The sequence below is a fragment of the Aspergillus sclerotioniger genome (genome assembly GCF_003184525.1).
Source record: "Aspergillus sclerotioniger CBS 115572 chromosome Unknown BO94scaffold_2, whole genome shotgun sequence".
NCBI lineage: Eukaryota > Fungi > Ascomycota > Eurotiomycetes > Eurotiales > Aspergillaceae > Aspergillus > Aspergillus sclerotioniger.
The window spans coordinates 442,561-461,176 of record NW_020290992.1 but is presented as its reverse complement, the minus strand read 5'-3'; the positions used below and the strand labels follow the sequence as shown (position 1 = coordinate 461,176).

The following is an 18,616-nucleotide window of genomic DNA, read 5'->3' as shown; positions in this document are numbered from 1 at the left end:
AAGCCAGTCGGAATCTCCATCAGCATGGCCGGAGGCGGTCCACGCGTGGTGCCCTGGGATGGCTAGCTATATCCAATAATGCTGATCAACTCCGTCCCCTAGTTGGAGCTTATTCCGCTAGCCTCTGCAGGCCGTGCTTAGGGCCGTCTAGATCATGCATCCCACAGGATCAGATCGCCCGGCTGTGCTTGGCCACCAGGCCATTGACGGAGTCCCTCTAGTAAAAAGGCATAAGTGAACATTACTACGAATAAGGGCCAGAAGGCCCAATTCGCTTCCGGAAAATGGCTAAAAGTGAAGTGGGCCTTTTCACCTTTTAATCATCATATCCAAGTTTGGGTCCTCTCTTGGTTTGCCTTGGATTACTTTATTGGTTAGGTGTACCCCCATACATGTGCTCTGTCTTATACGCACTTCTGGGCGGATTTCTCCTCCATTGCTGGTTCTTTCCCCTCTCCCTTGGTGAACTCCCAGGAATTCCTGGTACGCTCGACCGAGGTGTCGTCCACTAGCACCATGGAGGAAAAGGAGGTCGGCGCACACGAACCATATCAGGCTGGGAGGACGCAGTCAACATCATCGAGGGAGGAGGAAGAGCGTGAGCACCAAAACCTGACAAGAATCGCCTCCAGCCGAACTGGTCGCAGACTTTCCCTCTCTGCTACGATCAATGAGAAGGATGACCCCCGTTTGGATCCCACCAATCCCGAGTTCGATCATCGTCGCTGGGCAAAGCTCGTTTTCAGGGCTCTGGACCAATCCGGCATTGTACCACAGGCGCAAGGTGTTGTCTTCTCGAATCTTTGCGTCTCCGGATCAGGCTCAGCGCTACAGATCCAAGAGACACTTCTTACACAGTTAGCAGCTCCATTCCGCGGGGCTGCGCGGGCGCTTTCTGGACGTGCCTCCCCTCCTTCACGACAGATCCTCCGCAGCTTCGATGGCTTGCTCCAAAGTGGAGAACTACTCCTTGTCCTTGGTCGTCCGGGAAGTGGCTGCACAACGTTTCTGAAGACGCTCTGTGGCCATCTAGGTGGCCTGACGCTCGAACCTCAGAGTACCATCCACTATCAGGGGATTGAGTATGAGGATATGATCAAGCACCATCGTGGAGAGGTTGCATACAACAAGGAAGTCGATCAACATTTTCCACATCTTACAGTTGGCCAAACGCTCTCATTCGCAGCTCATGCCCGGACGCCCCAGAAACGTATTGACGGCCTGACACGCTCCGAATATGTCGAAACCCTCACCCGGGTTGTCCTGGCGGTGTTTGGGCTGTCAAACACCTACAACACTAAGGTGGGAGACAATTTTGTGCGAGGAGTAAGCGGTGGTGAGCGTAAAAGGGTTAGTATCGCCGAGATGTTCCTTTCCCGGTGTCGAATTGGGGCCTGGGATAACAGCACGCGAGGCCTGGATGCAGCATCCGCTCTGAAATTCGTCAAGTCTCTACGTCTCGCTGCCGACATGGGTCAATCGTGCCATGCTGTCGCCGCTTATCAAGCTTCTCAGTCGATGTACGATCTGTTCGACAAAGTCATTGTTCTCTATGAGGGCCAAGAGATCTACTTTGGCCGCGGTGATCGGGCCGTGCGTTACTTCGAAGAAATGGGCTGGGAGTTGCCAGAACGTCAGGTTAGCGGCGACTTCCTAGCTTCTGTTACCAACCCAAGCGAACGAAAGGCCCGTCCAGACATGGCGGACAAGGTGCCACGTACGGCGAAGGAGTTTGCGGAATATTGGAAGCGCAGCCCCGAGTATAAGGAGCTCTGCTATCAGATAGAGGAGTATCAGCGCGGTCATCCTCCCAATGCCGACGAGGCCAAGATGTTCAAGGCCAACCACGAAGAACAACAGGCTCGTCATACTCGGACGCGCAGCCCGTACCTTCTTTCGGTTCCGATGCAAGTCCGTCTCTGCCTCCGCCGAGCTTTCCAGCGACTGCGAAACGATATACCAACGGCCATGTCTACGGTTGTAGTGCAACTCATTCTGTCTTTGGTCATCGGCTCGATCTTCTTCAAGTCTCCCCCAACTACCGCGTCATTCTTCCAGAAGGGGGCGGTGTTGTACTTCGCTGTGCTCTTCAATGCCTTGGTCACTCTCAATGAGATCATTCAGTTGTACATCCAGCGACCAGTCGCTGAGAAGCACGCAAGTTATGCATTCGTCCACCCCTTTACTGAGGCCCTGGCTAGTCTGATCATGGATCTACCTATCAAGTTTGTGCGCTGCTCCATCTTCAGTGTCATTCTTTATCTCATGTCCAACCTTCGACGAGAGCCCTCACAGTTCTTTATCTTCTATATGTTTCTGCTGACTGCCGTGGTGACAATGTCTGGGATCTTCCGCAGCTTAGCTGCAGCCACGAGGACGAGCACACAGGCTATGGCAATGGCCGGTGTCTTCGTCCTATGCATTGTGGTATATACTGGGTTTGTCCTGCCGCAGCCGTCCATGCATCCATGGCTCTCCTGGATCCGATGGATAAACCCAGTCTACTATGTCTTTGAGTCCTTGATGGCGAATGAATTCCATGGCAGGAATTTTGAGTGCGCATCGGTAATTCCAAGCTACGCCACTGGTTCATCCTTTATCTGCTCCACCGTGGGTGCAGTTGCAGGGGAGCGGTTCGTCTCCGGGGACGCTTATCTGGAGCAGAACTATGAATACTCCTACAGCCATATTTGGCGGAACTATGGCATCGTCATCGCCTTCATGATAGTATTCAACGGCCTCTATCTGCTTCTTTCGGAATACAACTCGGGTGAGAAATCTAAAGCAGAAACCTTGGTCTTCCGCCCTGGTCATGTTCCGCAATTCCTTCTGTCTTCTAATGGGATTGAAGATGGGCAGACGGACAAGCCTGAATTGCAGGACAACGTTGATGCAATCCATCTTCCTGAGCAGACGGATATCCTGTCCTGGAAGGGCCTCAGCTATGATATTCCAGTCAAAGAGGGCACCCGTCGACTCCTGGATAATGTGAATGGATGGGTGAAGCCAGGTACCTTGACCGCGCTGATGGGCGTTTCTGGGGCCGGGAAAACGACGCTTTTGGATGTTCTCGCCCAGAGAGTGTCTATCGGTGTTGTTACCGGTAATGTTTTGGTGAACGGGCGAGCATTACAGCCCAACTTTCCACGACAGACTGGATATGTACAGCAACAAGATATCCATTTGGAGACAACTACGGTGCGCGAGGCTCTCCAGTTCAGTGCCATGCTCCGCCAGCCCCAATCGGTATCCATAAAGGACAAATATGCATATGTTGAGGAGGTCATCAAAGTTCTTAGCATGCAAGACTTTGCGGAAGCAGTTGTGGGCTCTCTGGGGGAAGGCTTGAACGTGGAGCAGAGGAAGTTACTGAGCATCGGAGTCGAACTTGCTGCGAAACCTACCTTATTGATATTCCTCGACGAACCAACCAGCGGCCTAGACTCTCAAAGCTCTTGGACAATCTGCTCGCTTCTGCGAAGGCTGGCGGATCATGGCCAGGCAGTACTAGCTACGATCCATCAGCCGAGCGCTGTGTTGTTCCAGACCTTTGATCGTCTGTTGTTCCTCGCGAAGGGTGGCAGGACTGTCTACTTCGGCGATATTGGGGACCAATCTCGCATGCTTCTGAATTACTTTGAGCGCAATGGTGCTAGACGCTGTGGGGATATAGAAAACCCCGCAGAGTATATGCTCGATATCGTCTCCGGGGAATCATCAGAGGGGTTTGATTGGGTCAAAACTTGGAACGATAGTCCAGAGTACAAGGAAGTATTCGCCGAGGTCGAACGCCTCCAAGACGCTCGCCAACAACCCGAGCGACAGGTTCAAAATGACGATGACATCCACTCTGAGTTCGCGATGCCTTTATACAGCCAACTCTACTACGTCTTGCAGCGTGTATTTCAACAGTACTATCGCCAGCCGGAATACGTGTTCTCGAAGTACGCGTTGGGCATCCTATCAGGACTGTTCATCGGCTTCTCTTTCTACAAGGCAGACAACACTCAACAGGGTTTCCAGAATGCGCTCTTCAGCGTCTTCCTTCTGTGTACAGTCTTCACCTCGCTCGTCAACCAGATCATGCCCAAATTCGTCGTGCAGCGGGCACTCTATGAAGTCCGGGAGCGGCCGTCGCGGGTCTATTCATGGAAGGTGTTCATTCTCTCACAGGTCCTCGTCGAGGTCCCCTTCCAGATCCTTCTTGGGGTTTGCTCCTGGGCATGTTTCTACTGGGCGGTGATAGGCACGGATCAGGATGCTGAGCGGCGCGCCCTAGTCCTTCTCTTTATCATTCAATTCTTCCTGTATGCGTCCAGCATGGCTCAGCTAGTCATATCCGCGCTGCCCGGAGCACCGCTGGCAGCCATGTGTGCGACCCTCATGTTCGCCTTTTCTTTCATTTTTAACGGTGTCCTACAACCGCCCGCGGACTTGCCCGGATTCTGGATTTTCATGTACCGCGTTTCCCCCTTTACCTACTACGTGGGTGGTGTCGGCAGCACCATCCTTCATGGTCGCCCAGTGGAGTGCAGCACTAAAGAACTCAGCATCTTTGACCCCCCATCCGGCTACACCTGCGGACAGTATATGCAGAAGTATATCGAAGCCGCCGGGGGGAAGCTATCCAACGCCAACGCCACCTCTGCCTGCGAGTACTGCGCCATGGCAGTCGCTGACGAGTACCTGTCTCTGCGTTGGATCTACTGGAAAGATCGGTGGAGGGACTATGGCATCTTCTGGTGCTTCTGCGTGTTCAACGTGGCCTGCGCTGTCATGTTGTACTATGTCTTCAGAGTGAAGAAGTGGGGAAAGCGGAGCTAGACTTTCTTTGACTATTGACCAGACTGTGCTACTTCCTTGAGGGGATTCATACTCTACTTTACAGCTGGTTTCGGATATACTTGGCTTTATTTGTTAATACTAATTCGACTGTTTATATGGTTCGCTAGTTAATGTGGATTTGGATATACGTTAACTGGACTTCACTCAGTCCATAAATTGACCCTGCGCATTTCCAAAGATCCCTTCTCAGTCTACACAGATTTGCCTACCCACTTACTCGCTGAATAATATCCCATGCATTCAATCGATATACACTACGTACCCACCCCCTTACTTGTTATTTTTCCAAATATAGATTACCTTTGCTCGGATGTACCACCTGCATCCTCCCAGCCAGGGCACATGCCCCTCGTATCTAGTGGTAGCTATTTCCTTGATTGATAACAGCATTCCCACCTTACTTTACCTCCAGCAAGCCACCCCAATACACACAACTCAACCCCATCAATCATCTCAACCACACCCAGCCTTAACCCAAATATATTCCCATCATACCTAGTACCACGATGATACACACAAACAAAAACAAAAACACACACATTCAATCAATCCCATCTACCCATAAAACAATACCACCCAATAGCTAACCATAGTGTAACCAGACTGTGATATGTATATAAATCAGATATAGATAGACATAGATAAATTATTAAATGATGGACGTCGGGAAAATAACTTTGAGCTACTTATATTATAAGTTTGAGGGGTTATTCAACAATAATCCGATGTGGTGTAACGGCTAACATCGCCGTCTTTCACACGGCAGCTCGGGGTTCGATTCCCCGCATCGGAGAGCTGAATTTCTTTTTTTTTTGTTTTGGTTTTTTTTTGTTTTGGGCGATGAGGTTGGGTTAGTGTTATTATATATTGGTCGAACCTTTCGTTTTTAAATGACGGAATAATAGAAAAGTGATGGGTATGTTGAATAAGCGCAAGTCTGTACAATAATTTTCTTCGATTATTCCTAACTGTCCAGTAACTCAAATTAATAACTACAGTACATAAATGCAAAGTCGTGATATTCACATAATCGGAGATATAAAAAGGATATAGGAAATAATAAGAAATGTCATCAATGAGACGCTGCGCGGCATTGAGCGAGAGCGGGATCGGGAGGATTGAGCAGCCATCTCAGACAAAACTCCGAGGAAAGGGAACAAGGAAAGACAGTCGAAGATTCGTAAGAAAACCGAGCAACGCAGTAGGAGGTATCATATGGTAAATCCCGCGAAACACGCCCAATCTCAGTTATCCAAGTAGTTCCATCTACCGGCGAACTGTTGCACAACTCGCTAACGTATGAAAATGATATATCGCTCCGTAAATCAATGTGCAGTGGGTAGAAATTCTGAATCGTCCCCTTATTTTCCGTTTTCCGATTTTGAGGGGGGGGGTTTTGCTCGTAACTTTGGTCGCAAGTCGTTCAGTCGATCATCATGCGAGAAGGCACCTGGCCTGACATGTTTGAAGACAGTTCCGTCGTCTTCTCGTCCTTGTCGCGGGACTTCTTCTTATAGACATGTTGTTTCAGGCCTTTGTGGAAATTGTGCATGCAAATGCAGGCGTTGATGATGGTCAACACGATCAATAGAAGCGTGATGACGGCGAAGAACGTCAAAGACCGCCGGGCTGGCAGGTACTCTTGGTACGTCTCAGGCTGGTACATGCGGACCAGTTTGAACAGAAAATAGGCCATGGCTGCGAAATACAGAAGCTGCGACAGTTAGCATACATATGAGACTCTGGAGGTGTCGTCTAACGTACGATGACGATGATCATTCCAACCGAGCTCTCCCGCTTGACGAAGACAGCGGCGCAGATGAGAATCAGAATAGTAACGGGGATGGCAGCCGTGGTAAGACCGAATTCGACATCGGTCTTGTTGGTGACGATAACGAGGAACTGGACCGTGAAACCGAGGAAGAAGAAAAAGTCAAACTTGAGGAGGGCGATATAGATCTAGAGGGTTGTTAGTTTGATTCACCACTCCGACCGACTGGCTGTTATGTACCTGATATGTGAGGTACCGACGCTTCATTCGCAAATCAGCGCTGATATGTTTGTAGATCGACCATGCAAATTCGTCGTACAGCTTCCAAGCGATGATCATCATGAGCACCGAACCCATCGCGACAACGCATGGGATGATAATCAAGAAAGGTTCTGTTTCTCCCCAGACATCCACAGTGATCGCGCTCTCAGCCACCAGCATTTCAATGGAGTCCTTGATCTGCTGGACCTGCACCGCTCCGTAGATCAGAAGTCCAAGGTTGCACACGCACAGCCCAATGACTTGAATGGTATTTTTGAGGCGTAGAGCATCGTAAACGAGGACCAACTCATAGATGAAACCGAAACAGTAAAGCGCGAGGAAAGTGGTAACCGTCTTCGATGCAGTCGAGACTTCGCCTTTGGGAAACAATTGGATCTGAAAATTCGCGAAAACATAACTAAAATGCGATCGTCAGCATGAGCCACCCCGTTTATCCGATGCAGCGCCACCGCGAGTCACACTTACGCCTCGAGTGCAAGTGTGATGATGGTCTGTATGAGTGTGACTATACAAAAGGACCAGGTCCACAACGAATTTGGCCGATACATCCTGTGTCGCTTTGGCGGATTCGGCTGTACATTCGTATACCCTTCCCGGGCCCGGAAACCGCGTCTAAAGGATGGATCAAAGGTGCCCCCGAGAAGGGACGCCCGCGAATTGTGCGAATAAATTTTGACAAAGTGCTCCGTTACGGAGCTGGAGTCCGTCGGAGGTTCGGGGTCGGGATACAATATGACGGTTCGACCTCCCGACGGCCGCGAATATACTGGTAGGAAGAGGACCGAAAGATAAGGGGTCGCAAAAGCGGAGAGAAGACTAGCCCGGCCTTGGTGGCTGGGGGCGTGGCCTTGTTTCTGAGGTTGTTGGAGGGTTCAGGAGGTCGGGTCTCGAATATGACGGGTTATGAGAGGACGACAACTCGACGACCGAGGGATAAGCCACACCAAGCCACACTCGAGATGAGCTAACAGGACGGGCGGATAGGATCTTAACCCGGAGAGTGGCTCCAGGATAAGGAGAAGGACGAGGATGCCAGGTTCTGGAGGACGCTGGAGGCAGCTAAGCCGCGTGAGAAATGTCGTGTGTTAGGCGGGGAGGCTCAGTCCGGTGATCGATGGCTCGGGATTGGAGTAGGTTTGTTGGCGTAAGGCTGAGCACCTGCAGGCTCAACAATTGTCCAGGTTCATCCGAAGAGCGAAAGGGAGGAGGGGAAAGGGGGGGGGAAGAGATGGCGTAGGGGGAGTGAAAAAAAGAAACCAAAAAAGGAAAAAAAAAGAGTGTCGGGAATTATGAAGGCGAAAGGTGTAAAACGAAGGCTGGGAGGGGAAACGGGATGGGATGGAATATGAGACGAGAGGGAAAATCGAGGCTGCTGTCAACCTTGCCCGAGGCGTGAATAATAAGACTGATTACTCACTTACTCACTCGCTCACTCGCTCACTGACTGACTGGAGAGGAGGGAGGGAGGCGTATGTGGCATCCAGGGTTCAGCTGGGAGTCCAGACGCAGCAATGGAAGGGAAAAAGCGGGAAGAGCAGCGATGATCCCAAAAATCCGAGAGGGTATACGATCGTATATGCCAGAACCACCGCAGAACCACCTTACATGACAACGTTGGCACCCACCCTGGCACTGGCAGATTAACGGCCAGTCAGTAGTGTTGGGACTTGGGGCTCGCCCGGGTCCAATCTCTTCTAATTTTATGATGGTTAGTTATCATGTCCTCCGGCTTATACACGGGATTCTCCCAAGAAGCCAAGAGGCGTTAATATAGTCCCGGTAATTACGGAGTGCCTGGACCACAGACTGCTTGACACTAGATGCTGCCTCTCGGTCTGGATTCCGGTGTATCACAGAGGTTCACCAGGTTTTCCTGTCTGTCCTGGCATTTCCCATCGACCATTTCTTTTCACTGGGCGGGGGGGGGGGGGGAAGCTGACTGTGCCGGACCGCGTGTTTGTTGTGGTGATGATCGTGGAGGTTCTTCGGGCGACCAGACGGAAGCCGTGCCTGGGCTAACTCGAGAGAGGAAGAAACTAGACCAGATTGTCTCCTGAATCGTCGCGTCGCAGTGGGTCGGACCCATGCCCGGCTGCCTTTTGAAACTGCATTTCGATTATTGTCGATGCTAATAAATGCCGCGTGTTACCAGAAGGGTAGGCTATCTTGATTATTTTAGTAGCAGTCTGGTCTTTGGGGGCCTATTTGATCATTGATGTCTGCATTGGTCGTGACATAGCTCGACTAGTTATATAACAATGTCCAACATTCACGGATCCAAGTGTAAAAGAAAGACAATCCAATACACAGAATTTCCTGGTGTAAGAACAGAGAGCCATGGTTCTGCATAACCCGATGCTGCCATGGATGTGGGGGAAAGTCAGGGTGCTCCAATCAATGGTGGATAGGGTGTAAATGAACAGCTGAAGATGCAATAAAGAGTTGATAGCAAAGCAGGTATAAAAAAAAGAACGAATACGGCCTACACAAGAGACTAACTAACACACAAGCTTGGACTCCATGCTCGAGCTGGGCTTCTAATTGATATGTGTAGCAAAAGCGTACCGGCCCGATGACTAATGATGCGGATGTCTTAGGCAGACCTCTATTTTACGGACAAACGACGGAAATTGCCTACTCCAGACTAGCGTCGGATGGATGATTCTTGCCCGGGGGTTGACGGGGGCCAGAATTATTGGGGCCAGAAAGCTGCACCACACCAGTTCCATGGCTCGATCGACTTCCTGAATCCTGACACAAGGTATCTACATATGTGTTGTGTCTGTGGCCAGCTTTCCATGATCAACGATTCTCAATTCAATTAAAAGAGAGATCCAGTCCTTCCTCACACCCGCAGCGGACTATGAGCTATCGAAAGGAGAGCCATCATCCATGTCAGATACCACCTGCCCCAGGCAGGCACAATCTACTGTGGGCTATCCAAATGCTTGTGTCTGTTTAGGTAGTTTACGTACTACTCACCTAACCCTATCGTCGGGGTCGATGCCGAACCGACGAAATAGTTAGACTCAATGGTGTACAAAGTCGATCCAGAGTAAGGGATATGGATGAGAAATCCGGAATCCGGCATCCCCATGGTCTGTACGGAGTATGCAAGCAGCCAAGCACCAATGCAATGCCAGGTGCTGGAGCCACGGGTTCTGGGGCCCTTTCGAATGTTCTGAGATGGCGTGGTGTGGCTATTTTAGTGCGCCTTTTCTTTTTCCCTTGCGGCTTGCACCATGTGCCTGACTGCTGTAACAGGGCCATTCTTCTTGCTTAGTTCGCTTTTGAAACAGCGGCCATTTACAACAAACACCCAGTCCCTTCGTTCATGCAGCGGTCAGCATCGGATGTGACATTGCTATGGTGATGCAGATCTCAGCCTTGCCTGAGCCCCGAAGACCACCGAATTCTGAAGTGTTCATCCCGTCGTTTCCTTCAACCAAGTGAGCGGACCAGCCATTTTGATTGGCTCTGGTTTCCGGAGAACCTTCAACGGCTGTCCTATCTTTTTGACTGACTGCCTGCCAAGTGCCAATGATTCTGAGATGGCAACCGTGGACCGGACTCAGCGGGTTTCAGTTTAGGGCGAATCTTCCACGTGAGTGGTGGATAGACGAGCGAGCCGTTCGGCACGAATGGATATTACAGCCGCGCGAGACTCAGCTACTCCACAGTGGTTTTAAGGGACAGACATACTCCGTAGGGCTCGTGGTTTTGCCCCTTATGGCAGTCGACTATCCGTTCCCAAAGCATCACTCTGTCGGAACTGACCTGCCTTAAGGGGAGTGGAGTCCAGATCGGATCCAAGGTTAACATGGGACACACAAAAAAGAGTTCTCTACGAGCTCCACGAAAACTCGACCGGTTCAATCGAACTTGTAGGCCTGAAAACGTCACCACTCAAGTAACTCCCCGGGATCTAGACTCTTTTACAGTTTGCACTTTACAATGTTGCACAGATTATTCTGCAGTGGGGAGCTATCATGATTAACGGGGACTCGGAAAGGCTTTTCCGTAGTAAATGAAAAGTGGCTTGTGGCTAAGTGACACATCTAGATGTCCACTTCTCAAACTGTGGGAACAAAAATCCCACTACACAGAGCTAGCTGAATAGGTTTAAATGAAGGTCAAGATCAAGGAGATGATGGGAAAGGAAGAAGAAAAAAATCAAAAAGAGAACTCCGATGCGGGGAATCGAACCCCGAGCTGCCGTGTGAAAGACGGCGATGTTAGCCGTTACACCACATCGGACTTGTTTTGAAAGATGTAGCTAAGTTACGTTATATAAGCTACTTTAAATTGGCAGCTTCCCTTGGCGTTACCGTACATGACGATACCTTGCGCCAGCTGGAAATCGTGAGCGTGGCCTCTTTGTAGCATCTCGCGACCCTCAACTCCCGGACCTCCTGCCAGCGTCTCCCACTCTTCCACTTCTCAGCCGACTTCTTTCCCTGTCCATCGGCCACTTGATTTTCTTGCTTCTTGTTCTCACTACGCTTTAATATTACCAACGTTCTTTGATTCTTTCCTTTTTGAATCTCAAAATGGTGAGCGTCCCTTCTTGTCCTGCCGATCGTCTCGCTGTCACCTCGATGGCCACCTTCATCTCCCCTCAGTAGAATGGATCATCGCTGCGATCAATTCACTACATTATCACTCAATTAAGCTACTGGAACACCCGAGCTAATCTCCATACCCTCTCAGGCTTCTCCCCGTGCTGCTTCCCCCCTGACCTCCGGTGCTGAGTCCGGCCCCGACTCCAAGTCTGCTGGCGCTGGTTCCGGCGCCTCTGCCGTCTCCTCCGTCAACCGTCCTTCCTCTCCCACTCCTCCTGGTGGTCCCCGGGCTGCTTTGCGTCGCCGCGCGGCCGCTGATCACAAGGAGTCCATCCGCAATGCCAGACCTAGCTCGACCCGCGCCGCCGGTGCTGGTGGTTCCTCCGGCACGATGCTCAAGCTCTACACTGACGAGAGCCCCGGCTTGAGAGTCGACCCCGTTGTTGTCCTGGTTCTCAGTCTGGGCTTCATCTTCTCCGTCGTCGGTCTCCACGGTATGTGCACTGGTCCCGCCAAATATATATCAGCCAAATCTAACAAACATCCCTCTACAGTCATCGCCAAGATCACCCGCAAGTTCTCCTCGTAAGCCGCTGAAACGCGACTTTCATACTCGCCAAATCGCCCGTCTCCTGATCCCTTGATACGTGAGATATCTGTACTCGTGTTGAATGAGTGGGGTCGCGCGCGAGATTAGGGACTCGGGGTTAGGCGAGGCCAGCGAATTCAATTATAACATCTTTTGCCTCTTTGATAACATATACCCCTGGTGTCCCTTGCCTCATTCTTCTGTGTGCCGGTGGTGGAGGGGATAGCAAAGCACTTGTCGAGCTTGTGCTGAAATATCTGGTCCAGATCTATCTGCAGAATAGGTTGGAACGATCATCGCTTGATTATGCCGTGCACATGGGCCATCAACGTTAATGGAGAGCTTAGTCCGTGAGAAATGCGTTTGTGTAATATAGTGCTTGTCAATGGAACATGAGTCTTGATGGAAATTTAATATCAATAGCCAACCAATCCTTATAGCGAAGTCGAACGGCATCCTACAAGCACCGCCTATAGCTTACACTACTCTTCCGCAATCAATCTACGAATCTCCCCAGCCATCCGAACCAATTCCCCGCGATCTTCAACCGACGGCCCAGGCAAGGAACTCACATACCCAGGATACGTCTCATGAAACACCTCCCTCTCACCACTATCCCCATCCCCATCCCCGCGAACCGGAATAAGCTTAACATGCGCATAATCAATCTCAAACCCCTCAAATACCATCCCACACGTTTCCAATCCAAAGGCCTGCACCAACACCCTTCCCACACAATACGCCGCCCTCATCAACCGCTCAAACGCACCCTCCTCCAACGCAAAGATATCACTCGACAAATGGGCCCGCGGCACCAGCACCGTAAACCCGGGGGTGTTGGGGAATGGCGTGAGAAAGGCAACGTGGTGTTCGTCCTCCCAGATACGCCATTGGGGTAATTCGCCCCGGATTATTCTGGCGAAGAGGTTCGTGTCGCCTGCGGGGCCGTGGAAGGTGTAGTCGTATGTTGCAGGGTCGGTGGAAGGGAGGTTTGAGGCTGTGAGGATGGTGTTGCGTATTGAGGTGAGCTGGGCGTCGGGCATTCGGGGGCGTCTTTGGATGTTATGTGGGTTTGGGGGTCGTTGTGGAAGGTCGTGGAGGGGTTTATTATGGGTTTCCAGGTTGGGGTTAGGCCGTGGAGAGGGAGGAAGGAAAGGGTGGTTCCTCCTGTGGTGATGAGGGCGGTGCGGTGGACGCGATGATATTTGTTGAGGGTCGTGGATATGGTTCGGAGTTTGAGGAGGGTTTGAATGTAGGTGGGTTTAGGGAGGGAAAAGAGGGGCGTTTTGGTTGTGTTGGTGAGGTGTGCGAGGGTGTGGCCTGGGGTTGTGGGCTGGGTGGAGAGAGTGATGGTGAGGTGGTCGTCATGGTAGATTGAGGTGGTGGGTTGGTCGGCCATTGTAAGTGGTGAGGGTCTGGGTTTGTGAGGAGTAACTGAGTGGTGTTGTTCTGGTTGTGGTGGGTTGTAGATAGGTAGATATGGGTGTATAAATCTGGTGCTGGGTTAGTGCTGATGGTGAATATTTAGTTCAATGGCGTGAGTCATGTGTCAGCAGTAGTAGGATTCTCTGTAGATGATATTTGAGTTGTTATCAAAGCAAGCCCACGCTTTCATGGTTCTGGAACACTTAGTGTATATAAAATGAATGCACCGCCCCCTTCACTGTAGGTAGGTCAATGAAGATGCCCTAGGCTACTGGTGTCCTTGGTGGGGCATGTGTTCCTCTGAGATATATAGACGCTGCAGTCGCAAGGCCCATTGCATCTTAGATGATCAATCATATCCAAGATCAAAGGTATTAGAAAGCTTATCAACAAGAAGGCACTCATGTACCACTGCATATATAGCCTGAGTGTGGTTGATGGTATTGAACTGATCAACCGACATTAGTCAACCACTAGTCACTAATTACCCATAAGGCCAGTTGACAGAGCGCATGCCGGTGGCATTCCTGCGCAAGCAAGGACCTCCAAGTCCACATTGACATGCGAGATCTGGCATATGTGAGATGCAAAACAAGATCTTGGTTCTTTGCCCTGACATCGACCAATCATGGGAATCGAACCGGGATCGAACCTTCCCCGGCTTCCAAGGGCGTGGCTCACGGTGGAGAAGATACCCAAGGCATTAGTGGCAGGATCGAGTAAGGAAACTGATATCGCGCTATCATGAGAAATCCCCCCCATGCGAGACGGGGCTCTTGGCGCAGAGAAAGGAAGTCGCAACGGACCAATCCATCGCCCGGCCGACATCCTTATCTGATATAGTCGGGTTCTTATCATCGTCCGCCGCCACTCGGGCCAATGGGCGTCGTTGCGCTGACCTCCGCTGATAAGAACCATTTCCGGCTCGCCAATAACACGCCAGGGTCTGATAGCCCACCTTTCTTTCCACTTGCAACGAAGTGGATATGGGATGGGTTACGGCACTACGCGACGATGGAGCTGACTGCCCTACTGTGGTAGATACATGGCTCGCCTGGAGTTAGTCCACTGCATTTGATGTCACACTGGATTTGATGAAAGCGCATTACGAAACGGCCGCCATGGGGTTGCTCTTATCAACCGTTTTTCTCCCCAGGCCCTGCTCCTCGGGTCCAATGATATTGGCTTAGTAGTCATCCTTTCAATATGGCTATTCCGCCGATCACCAGGGTGCCTGCGAGGTCGGAGATTTTGCAGAGGCCTGGCGCCCTATATGTTCTTGCCTCTGCCCCATGCTCCGTCCATTGTCTCCCCCAGTCCTCATACAGCCACGACTAAGCGTTGTTTGTACGTTGCAAACATGTCCTCGGACACAGTCACATTCACAGCACCCCTCTCACAAGGGTTCGGATATGGCATCATCATTGGTCTGGGGTTTGCTTTTGCCCTATTGATGATCTTCATCACCTGGGCCCTGAAACGGTATGTATATGCTTCTTGAGCATGGCTTTTGACCCACTGCCCCCACCAGCATCCAATGCCGTGACTTAAAGAAGCTAACGGCAATTGAATAGATACCAGCATGAAGTACAGACCTCGGAGATGTTCTCAACCGCAGGAAGATCCGTCAAGTCGGGTCTGGTTGCCGCCGCAGTCGTCAGTAGTTGGACATGGGCTGCAACTCTTCTTCAATCGACCACAGTGGCTTATGAATACGGCGTCTCGGGTCCTTTTTTCTACGCGTCAGGTATTTCAAACCAGAAACAACGAGTTTGGGATTATTCTGACCCAATGAGATAGGTGCTACGGTTCAGATTATCTTGTTCGCCACACTGGCCATTGAGCTCAAGCGGAGGGCTCCAAATGCGCACACCTTCCTCGAAGCCCTCCGTGCCCGATACGGAACTGTCGTGCATGTTGTTTTCATCGTCTTCTGCTTGATGACCAACACCCTTGTTACTGCCATGTTGCTTACTGGTGGTTCTGCCGTTCTGACGTCTCTTACGGGGGTCAACACAGTTGCAGCCTGTTACCTCCTGCCAATCGGTGTCGTGCTTTATACCCTGTTTGGTGGTATTAAGGCAACATTCCTTACGGACTACATGCACACAGTCGTGATCATTGTCGTCATCTTCATCTTCTCGTTCTCTGCCTATGCAACCAGTGACAAGCTTGGATCACCCGGGGCCGTTTATGATGCATTGGTAGCAGCATCGAAACTGCATCCTATTGATGGTAATGCTGAGGGAAGCTATCTTACTATGAGGTCGAAGGAGGGTGGAATCTTCTGGGTGATCAACCTGGTTGGTAACTTTGGGTTCGTAACCCCTACCTCCCCCACCATCTCCTTGCTAACCATTTATTCCAACAGTACCGTGTTCCTCGACAACGGATACTACAACAAGGCCATTGCCGCAAGCCCTGTGCATGCTTTCCCCGGATACGTTATCGGTGGCCTTTGCTGGTTTGCGATACCTTGGCTGTGTGCTAGCACTATGGGCTTGACTGCTCTTTCTCTGGAGGGTGCTCAGCGCCTGAGCTCGGACGATGTCACGGCTGGCCTTGTATTGCCGTTCGCTGCAGTGAAGCTTCTCGGTTACAGTGGTGCTGTATGCACGACAATCATGATCTTCATGGCAGTCACCTCTGCCTTCTCCGCTCAGCTGATTGCTGTTTCATCCATCTTCACTTATGATATCTACCAGGCCTACATCAACCCATCTGCCAAGGGAAAGACTCTTGTGTGGGTCTCGCACATGTCCTGTGTATTCTGGGCAGTTGTGATGGCTAGCTTTGCGACAGGACTTTACTATGCTGGAATTGGCATGGGATACCTTTACCTGCTGATGGGCGTCATCATTTCCTCCGCAGTCTTCCCAGGCGCAATGTCTCTCATTTGGAAGCACCAGAACTGGATTGCAGCTGCAGCCTCTCCACCCCTTGGCCTTGCTGTGTCTCTTATTGCCTGGCTTGTGACAGCCAAGAAGGAATATGGTGTTTTGACCGTCACGACGACAGGCGCGAAGTGAGTTTAATCCCCAACATAATAACCCTTTCCTCTCAACTAACACCACAACAGCTACCCAATGCTCGCCGGCAACGTAGCTGCCCTTCTCAGTCCTGTCGTCTTCTCTCCTGTCTTGACCCTCATCTTCGGCTCCCAAAACTACGACTACGAAAGCATGCGTGCCATTCGCCGAGTCGATGATGCCGACGTTGCTGCCGCCGCCCACGTCGACATTGAACTCATTCCCGGCGAAATTAACACCCAGACGGCCGCCCAAGAGGAAGAGGAGATGCGCAAACTCAACCGAGCAGCCCTCTACTCGCGCACCCTGACCATTGCCATGGTCTTCTGCTTCCTCATCCTTTGGCCCATCCCGATGTACGGCACCTCGTACGTCTTCAGCAAGAAGTTCTTCACCGGCTGGGTTGTCGTCGGCCTCATCTGGCTCTTCGGCACTACCTTTGGCGTGGTCATCTTCCCCCTGTACGAGGGAAGAGCCAGCATTGTGAGGACGGTCAAGATGATGGCCATGGACCTGATGGGCAAGGGCAGAGGAAAGGCGATCATGGGGGAGATGACCAGCGAGAATGTCTCTGGGGTTCAGACTCCCGTTGCGGAAAAAGAGATGATGACTAAATGAGTGGCTTCTCCTTTCTGGATAGGGAGAGTTGTGATGAAATGTCCGTTTACGTTGGATTTGGATCTATGGTTGGCTTGCTTTGGATATACCCCATTCGTTACCGTGTATACACTACAGTGTTTGCTTCTAGCAAAAGAATACCCATAATAAGATTATGCACTGGATATGAGCAAATAAAGAAAAAAGCATCAATTTAACACATACACGAAGCCCATAGCACCGAAAAAAAAAGAAGCAAAAGGTACTTGGTTAATACATACAGCCCGCGGAACCAGCACGCATAAGCAGCACACAACACGACTCCACCAAAGAAGGGAAAAGAAGACCCGACCCCATCCATCAACTACTTATACACATGATTCTGCTGCTCCTGCTGCGGTTGTTGCTGCTGTGCCGGCGCCACAGCACCCGAAGCCTGTGGAGGCGGGTCCGAACCCTGAGGAGGATAGAACGGTGCTCCACCCCCGTAATAGGCTTGGGGTAATTGACCCGGTATAACCCCGGGAGGAGGCCTCGTGTCGGGCGTGATGTCGGGGCGATCGCTGTAAGTACATATTAGTCCTTCGTATCTTTATTTAAGCTGGCTAGGTGATGGTGACGAGCATACCGTAAATCCTGCGTAAAGCGACACGTATAGCAGGTTACTTCCTATCGCGGTTGTCAGATCAAACCCCAAACACAAAGAAGAAGCAAAAAGTAAAGAAGGGAGTGTCATCATACCTTGTACTTATGTGTCGCCAGGGGAATAACAGGCTACGCCCAGTCAGTTAATTCCATCAACTACCTAGGTAGGTAGTAGCCGAGCTGGACATACAATAAAGCAGACGGTGAACCATGGCCTAGATAAATCCATTAGCACACATTATATTCCCCTTGAAATGTCGTAGTTATAAAGAGGAGATAGATGTTAGCTTACCATCTCGTCAAGCAATGACCATTCCAATGTTGACCTAAAGGGGCAGGCAGAATTAATTGGCTGGGTCAGGAACAGAGCTAAATTTAGGCAGGTCAGATAAGGGTCCCGAACGCGGGAACGCACAGTTATAGCAGAAGGCGCGGACATTCTCGTAGCCTTCTAGCATGGAGGTGAATTCTGGTGTGGGGTTAGTTTAGTATGTAATGTCATCATGGGGATGTTTGCTGTGGGGGAGGAGGTTTGTTCATTGTAGTATGTCTGGATGGGGTTGATGCTTATGACGTTGGCTGGTAGGTGGTGTGGAGTGGAGTAGAGTAGATAGGCAGGTAGGCACATACCGTGTGTCCCGAAGGTGATGCAGATGGCCATGATTGCGGCGTTGGGATGCTCTAGGGTGGAAGGTGAAGTAGGGGGTTTGTTCTAAGGGGAAGGGAGGTTTTAGGATAGGGATTCTTTGTCGTTCATGGATCGGGCGTATTCTCGTGGTAGAAGGTCAATACTACCTAAAGTTTATGGTGGAAGGGGGAGGCAGCCAGATATTGTGGTTGGGGGCTGACGTGTGGCGCTGTGGCTTGGCGT

The 18,616-nt window shown here is 50.9% G+C and overlaps 6 protein-coding genes and 2 non-coding genes across 8 annotated transcripts; 4 read left to right on the top strand and 4 right to left on the bottom strand.

The window, feature by feature from the left end:
• Nucleotides 1-1,503: 1,503 nt before the first annotated feature.
• Nucleotides 1,504-5,006, top strand: BO94DRAFT_530338 (uncharacterized protein). The gene has a single exon (XM_025610659.1). It carries the CDS (start codon nucleotides 1,519-1,521, stop codon nucleotides 4,822-4,824), a length of 3,306 nt encoding a protein of 1,101 aa, XP_025472375.1. The 5' UTR covers nucleotides 1,504-1,518; the 3' UTR covers nucleotides 4,825-5,006.
• A 560-nt stretch (nucleotides 5,007-5,566) lies between these two features.
• BO94DRAFT_t52 lies at nucleotides 5,567-5,638 on the top strand. Its single transcript has one exon. It is a non-coding gene; the product is annotated as a tRNA-Glu (tRNA).
• Nucleotides 5,639-5,780: 142 nt separating this feature from the next.
• On the bottom strand, nucleotides 5,781-7,446 carry BO94DRAFT_506722 (uncharacterized protein; the record flags this gene model as incomplete). The annotated part of the gene is made up of 4 exons (XM_025609584.1): nucleotides 5,781-6,559; nucleotides 6,610-6,804; nucleotides 6,857-7,295; nucleotides 7,364-7,446. The coding sequence occupies 4 exons, from the start codon at nucleotides 7,444-7,446 to the stop codon at nucleotides 6,269-6,271; spliced, it is 1,008 nt and encodes a 335-aa protein (XP_025472374.1). The 3' UTR covers nucleotides 5,781-6,268.
• A 3,637-nt stretch (nucleotides 7,447-11,083) lies between these two features.
• BO94DRAFT_t32 lies at nucleotides 11,084-11,155 on the bottom strand. Its single transcript has one exon. It is a non-coding gene; the product is annotated as a tRNA-Glu (tRNA).
• A 137-nt stretch (nucleotides 11,156-11,292) lies between these two features.
• BO94DRAFT_530335 (SEC61-beta family protein) lies at nucleotides 11,293-12,470 on the top strand. The gene is made up of 3 exons (XM_025610658.1): nucleotides 11,293-11,451; nucleotides 11,609-11,954; nucleotides 12,015-12,470. Exons 1-3 carry the CDS (start codon nucleotides 11,449-11,451, stop codon nucleotides 12,047-12,049), a joined length of 384 nt encoding a protein of 127 aa, XP_025472373.1. The 5' UTR covers nucleotides 11,293-11,448; the 3' UTR covers nucleotides 12,050-12,470.
• A 61-nt stretch (nucleotides 12,471-12,531) lies between these two features.
• Nucleotides 12,532-13,501, bottom strand: BO94DRAFT_562285 (HIT family protein; the record flags this gene model as incomplete). The annotated part of the gene is made up of 2 exons (XM_025614279.1): nucleotides 13,245-13,501; nucleotides 12,532-13,077 (listed from the first exon to the last, which is right to left on the bottom strand). Exons 1-2 carry the CDS (start codon nucleotides 13,446-13,448, stop codon nucleotides 12,532-12,534), a joined length of 750 nt encoding a protein of 249 aa, XP_025472372.1. The 5' UTR covers nucleotides 13,449-13,501.
• Nucleotides 13,502-14,834: 1,333 nt separating this feature from the next.
• On the top strand, nucleotides 14,835-17,121 carry BO94DRAFT_571180 (sodium:solute symporter family protein; the record flags this gene model as incomplete). Its single annotated transcript, XM_025614859.1, has 4 exons — nucleotides 14,835-14,956; nucleotides 15,049-15,221; nucleotides 15,275-16,499; nucleotides 16,554-17,121. 4 exons carry the CDS (start codon nucleotides 14,835-14,837, stop codon nucleotides 17,119-17,121), a joined length of 2,088 nt encoding a protein of 695 aa, XP_025472371.1.
• A 139-nt stretch (nucleotides 17,122-17,260) lies between these two features.
• Nucleotides 17,261-18,581, bottom strand: BO94DRAFT_530333 (rhodopsin family protein). Its single transcript, XM_025610657.1, has 7 exons — nucleotides 18,376-18,581; nucleotides 18,161-18,214; nucleotides 18,038-18,071; nucleotides 17,936-17,960; nucleotides 17,842-17,874; nucleotides 17,729-17,769; nucleotides 17,261-17,663 (listed from the first exon to the last, which is right to left on the bottom strand). Exons 1-7 carry the CDS (start codon nucleotides 18,404-18,406, stop codon nucleotides 17,465-17,467), a joined length of 417 nt encoding a protein of 138 aa, XP_025472370.1. The 5' UTR covers nucleotides 18,407-18,581; the 3' UTR covers nucleotides 17,261-17,464.
• Between the last annotated feature and the right edge of the window lie 35 nt (nucleotides 18,582-18,616).

Coding starts and splice junctions, on each gene's coding strand:
- BO94DRAFT_530338 (XM_025610659.1), top strand. CDS start 1,519: ATGTACGATCTGTTCGACAAAGTCATTGTTCTCTATGAGGGCCAAGAG.
- BO94DRAFT_530335 (XM_025610658.1), top strand. Junction 11,955..12,014: donor CTCCGTCGTCGGTCTCCACG/GTATGTGCACTG, acceptor ATCCCTCTACAG/TCATCGCCAAGATCACCCGC.
- BO94DRAFT_530333 (XM_025610657.1), bottom strand. CDS start 18,406: ATGGCCATCTGCATCACCTTCGGGACACACG. Junction 18,072..18,160: donor CCGCGCCTTCTGCTATAACT/GTGCGTTCCCGC, acceptor CTGCCCCTTTAG/GTCAACATTGGAATGGTCAT. Junction 17,875..17,935: donor GGTTCACCGTCTGCTTTATT/GTATGTCCAGCT, acceptor GACTGGGCGTAG/CCTGTTATTCCCCTGGCGAC.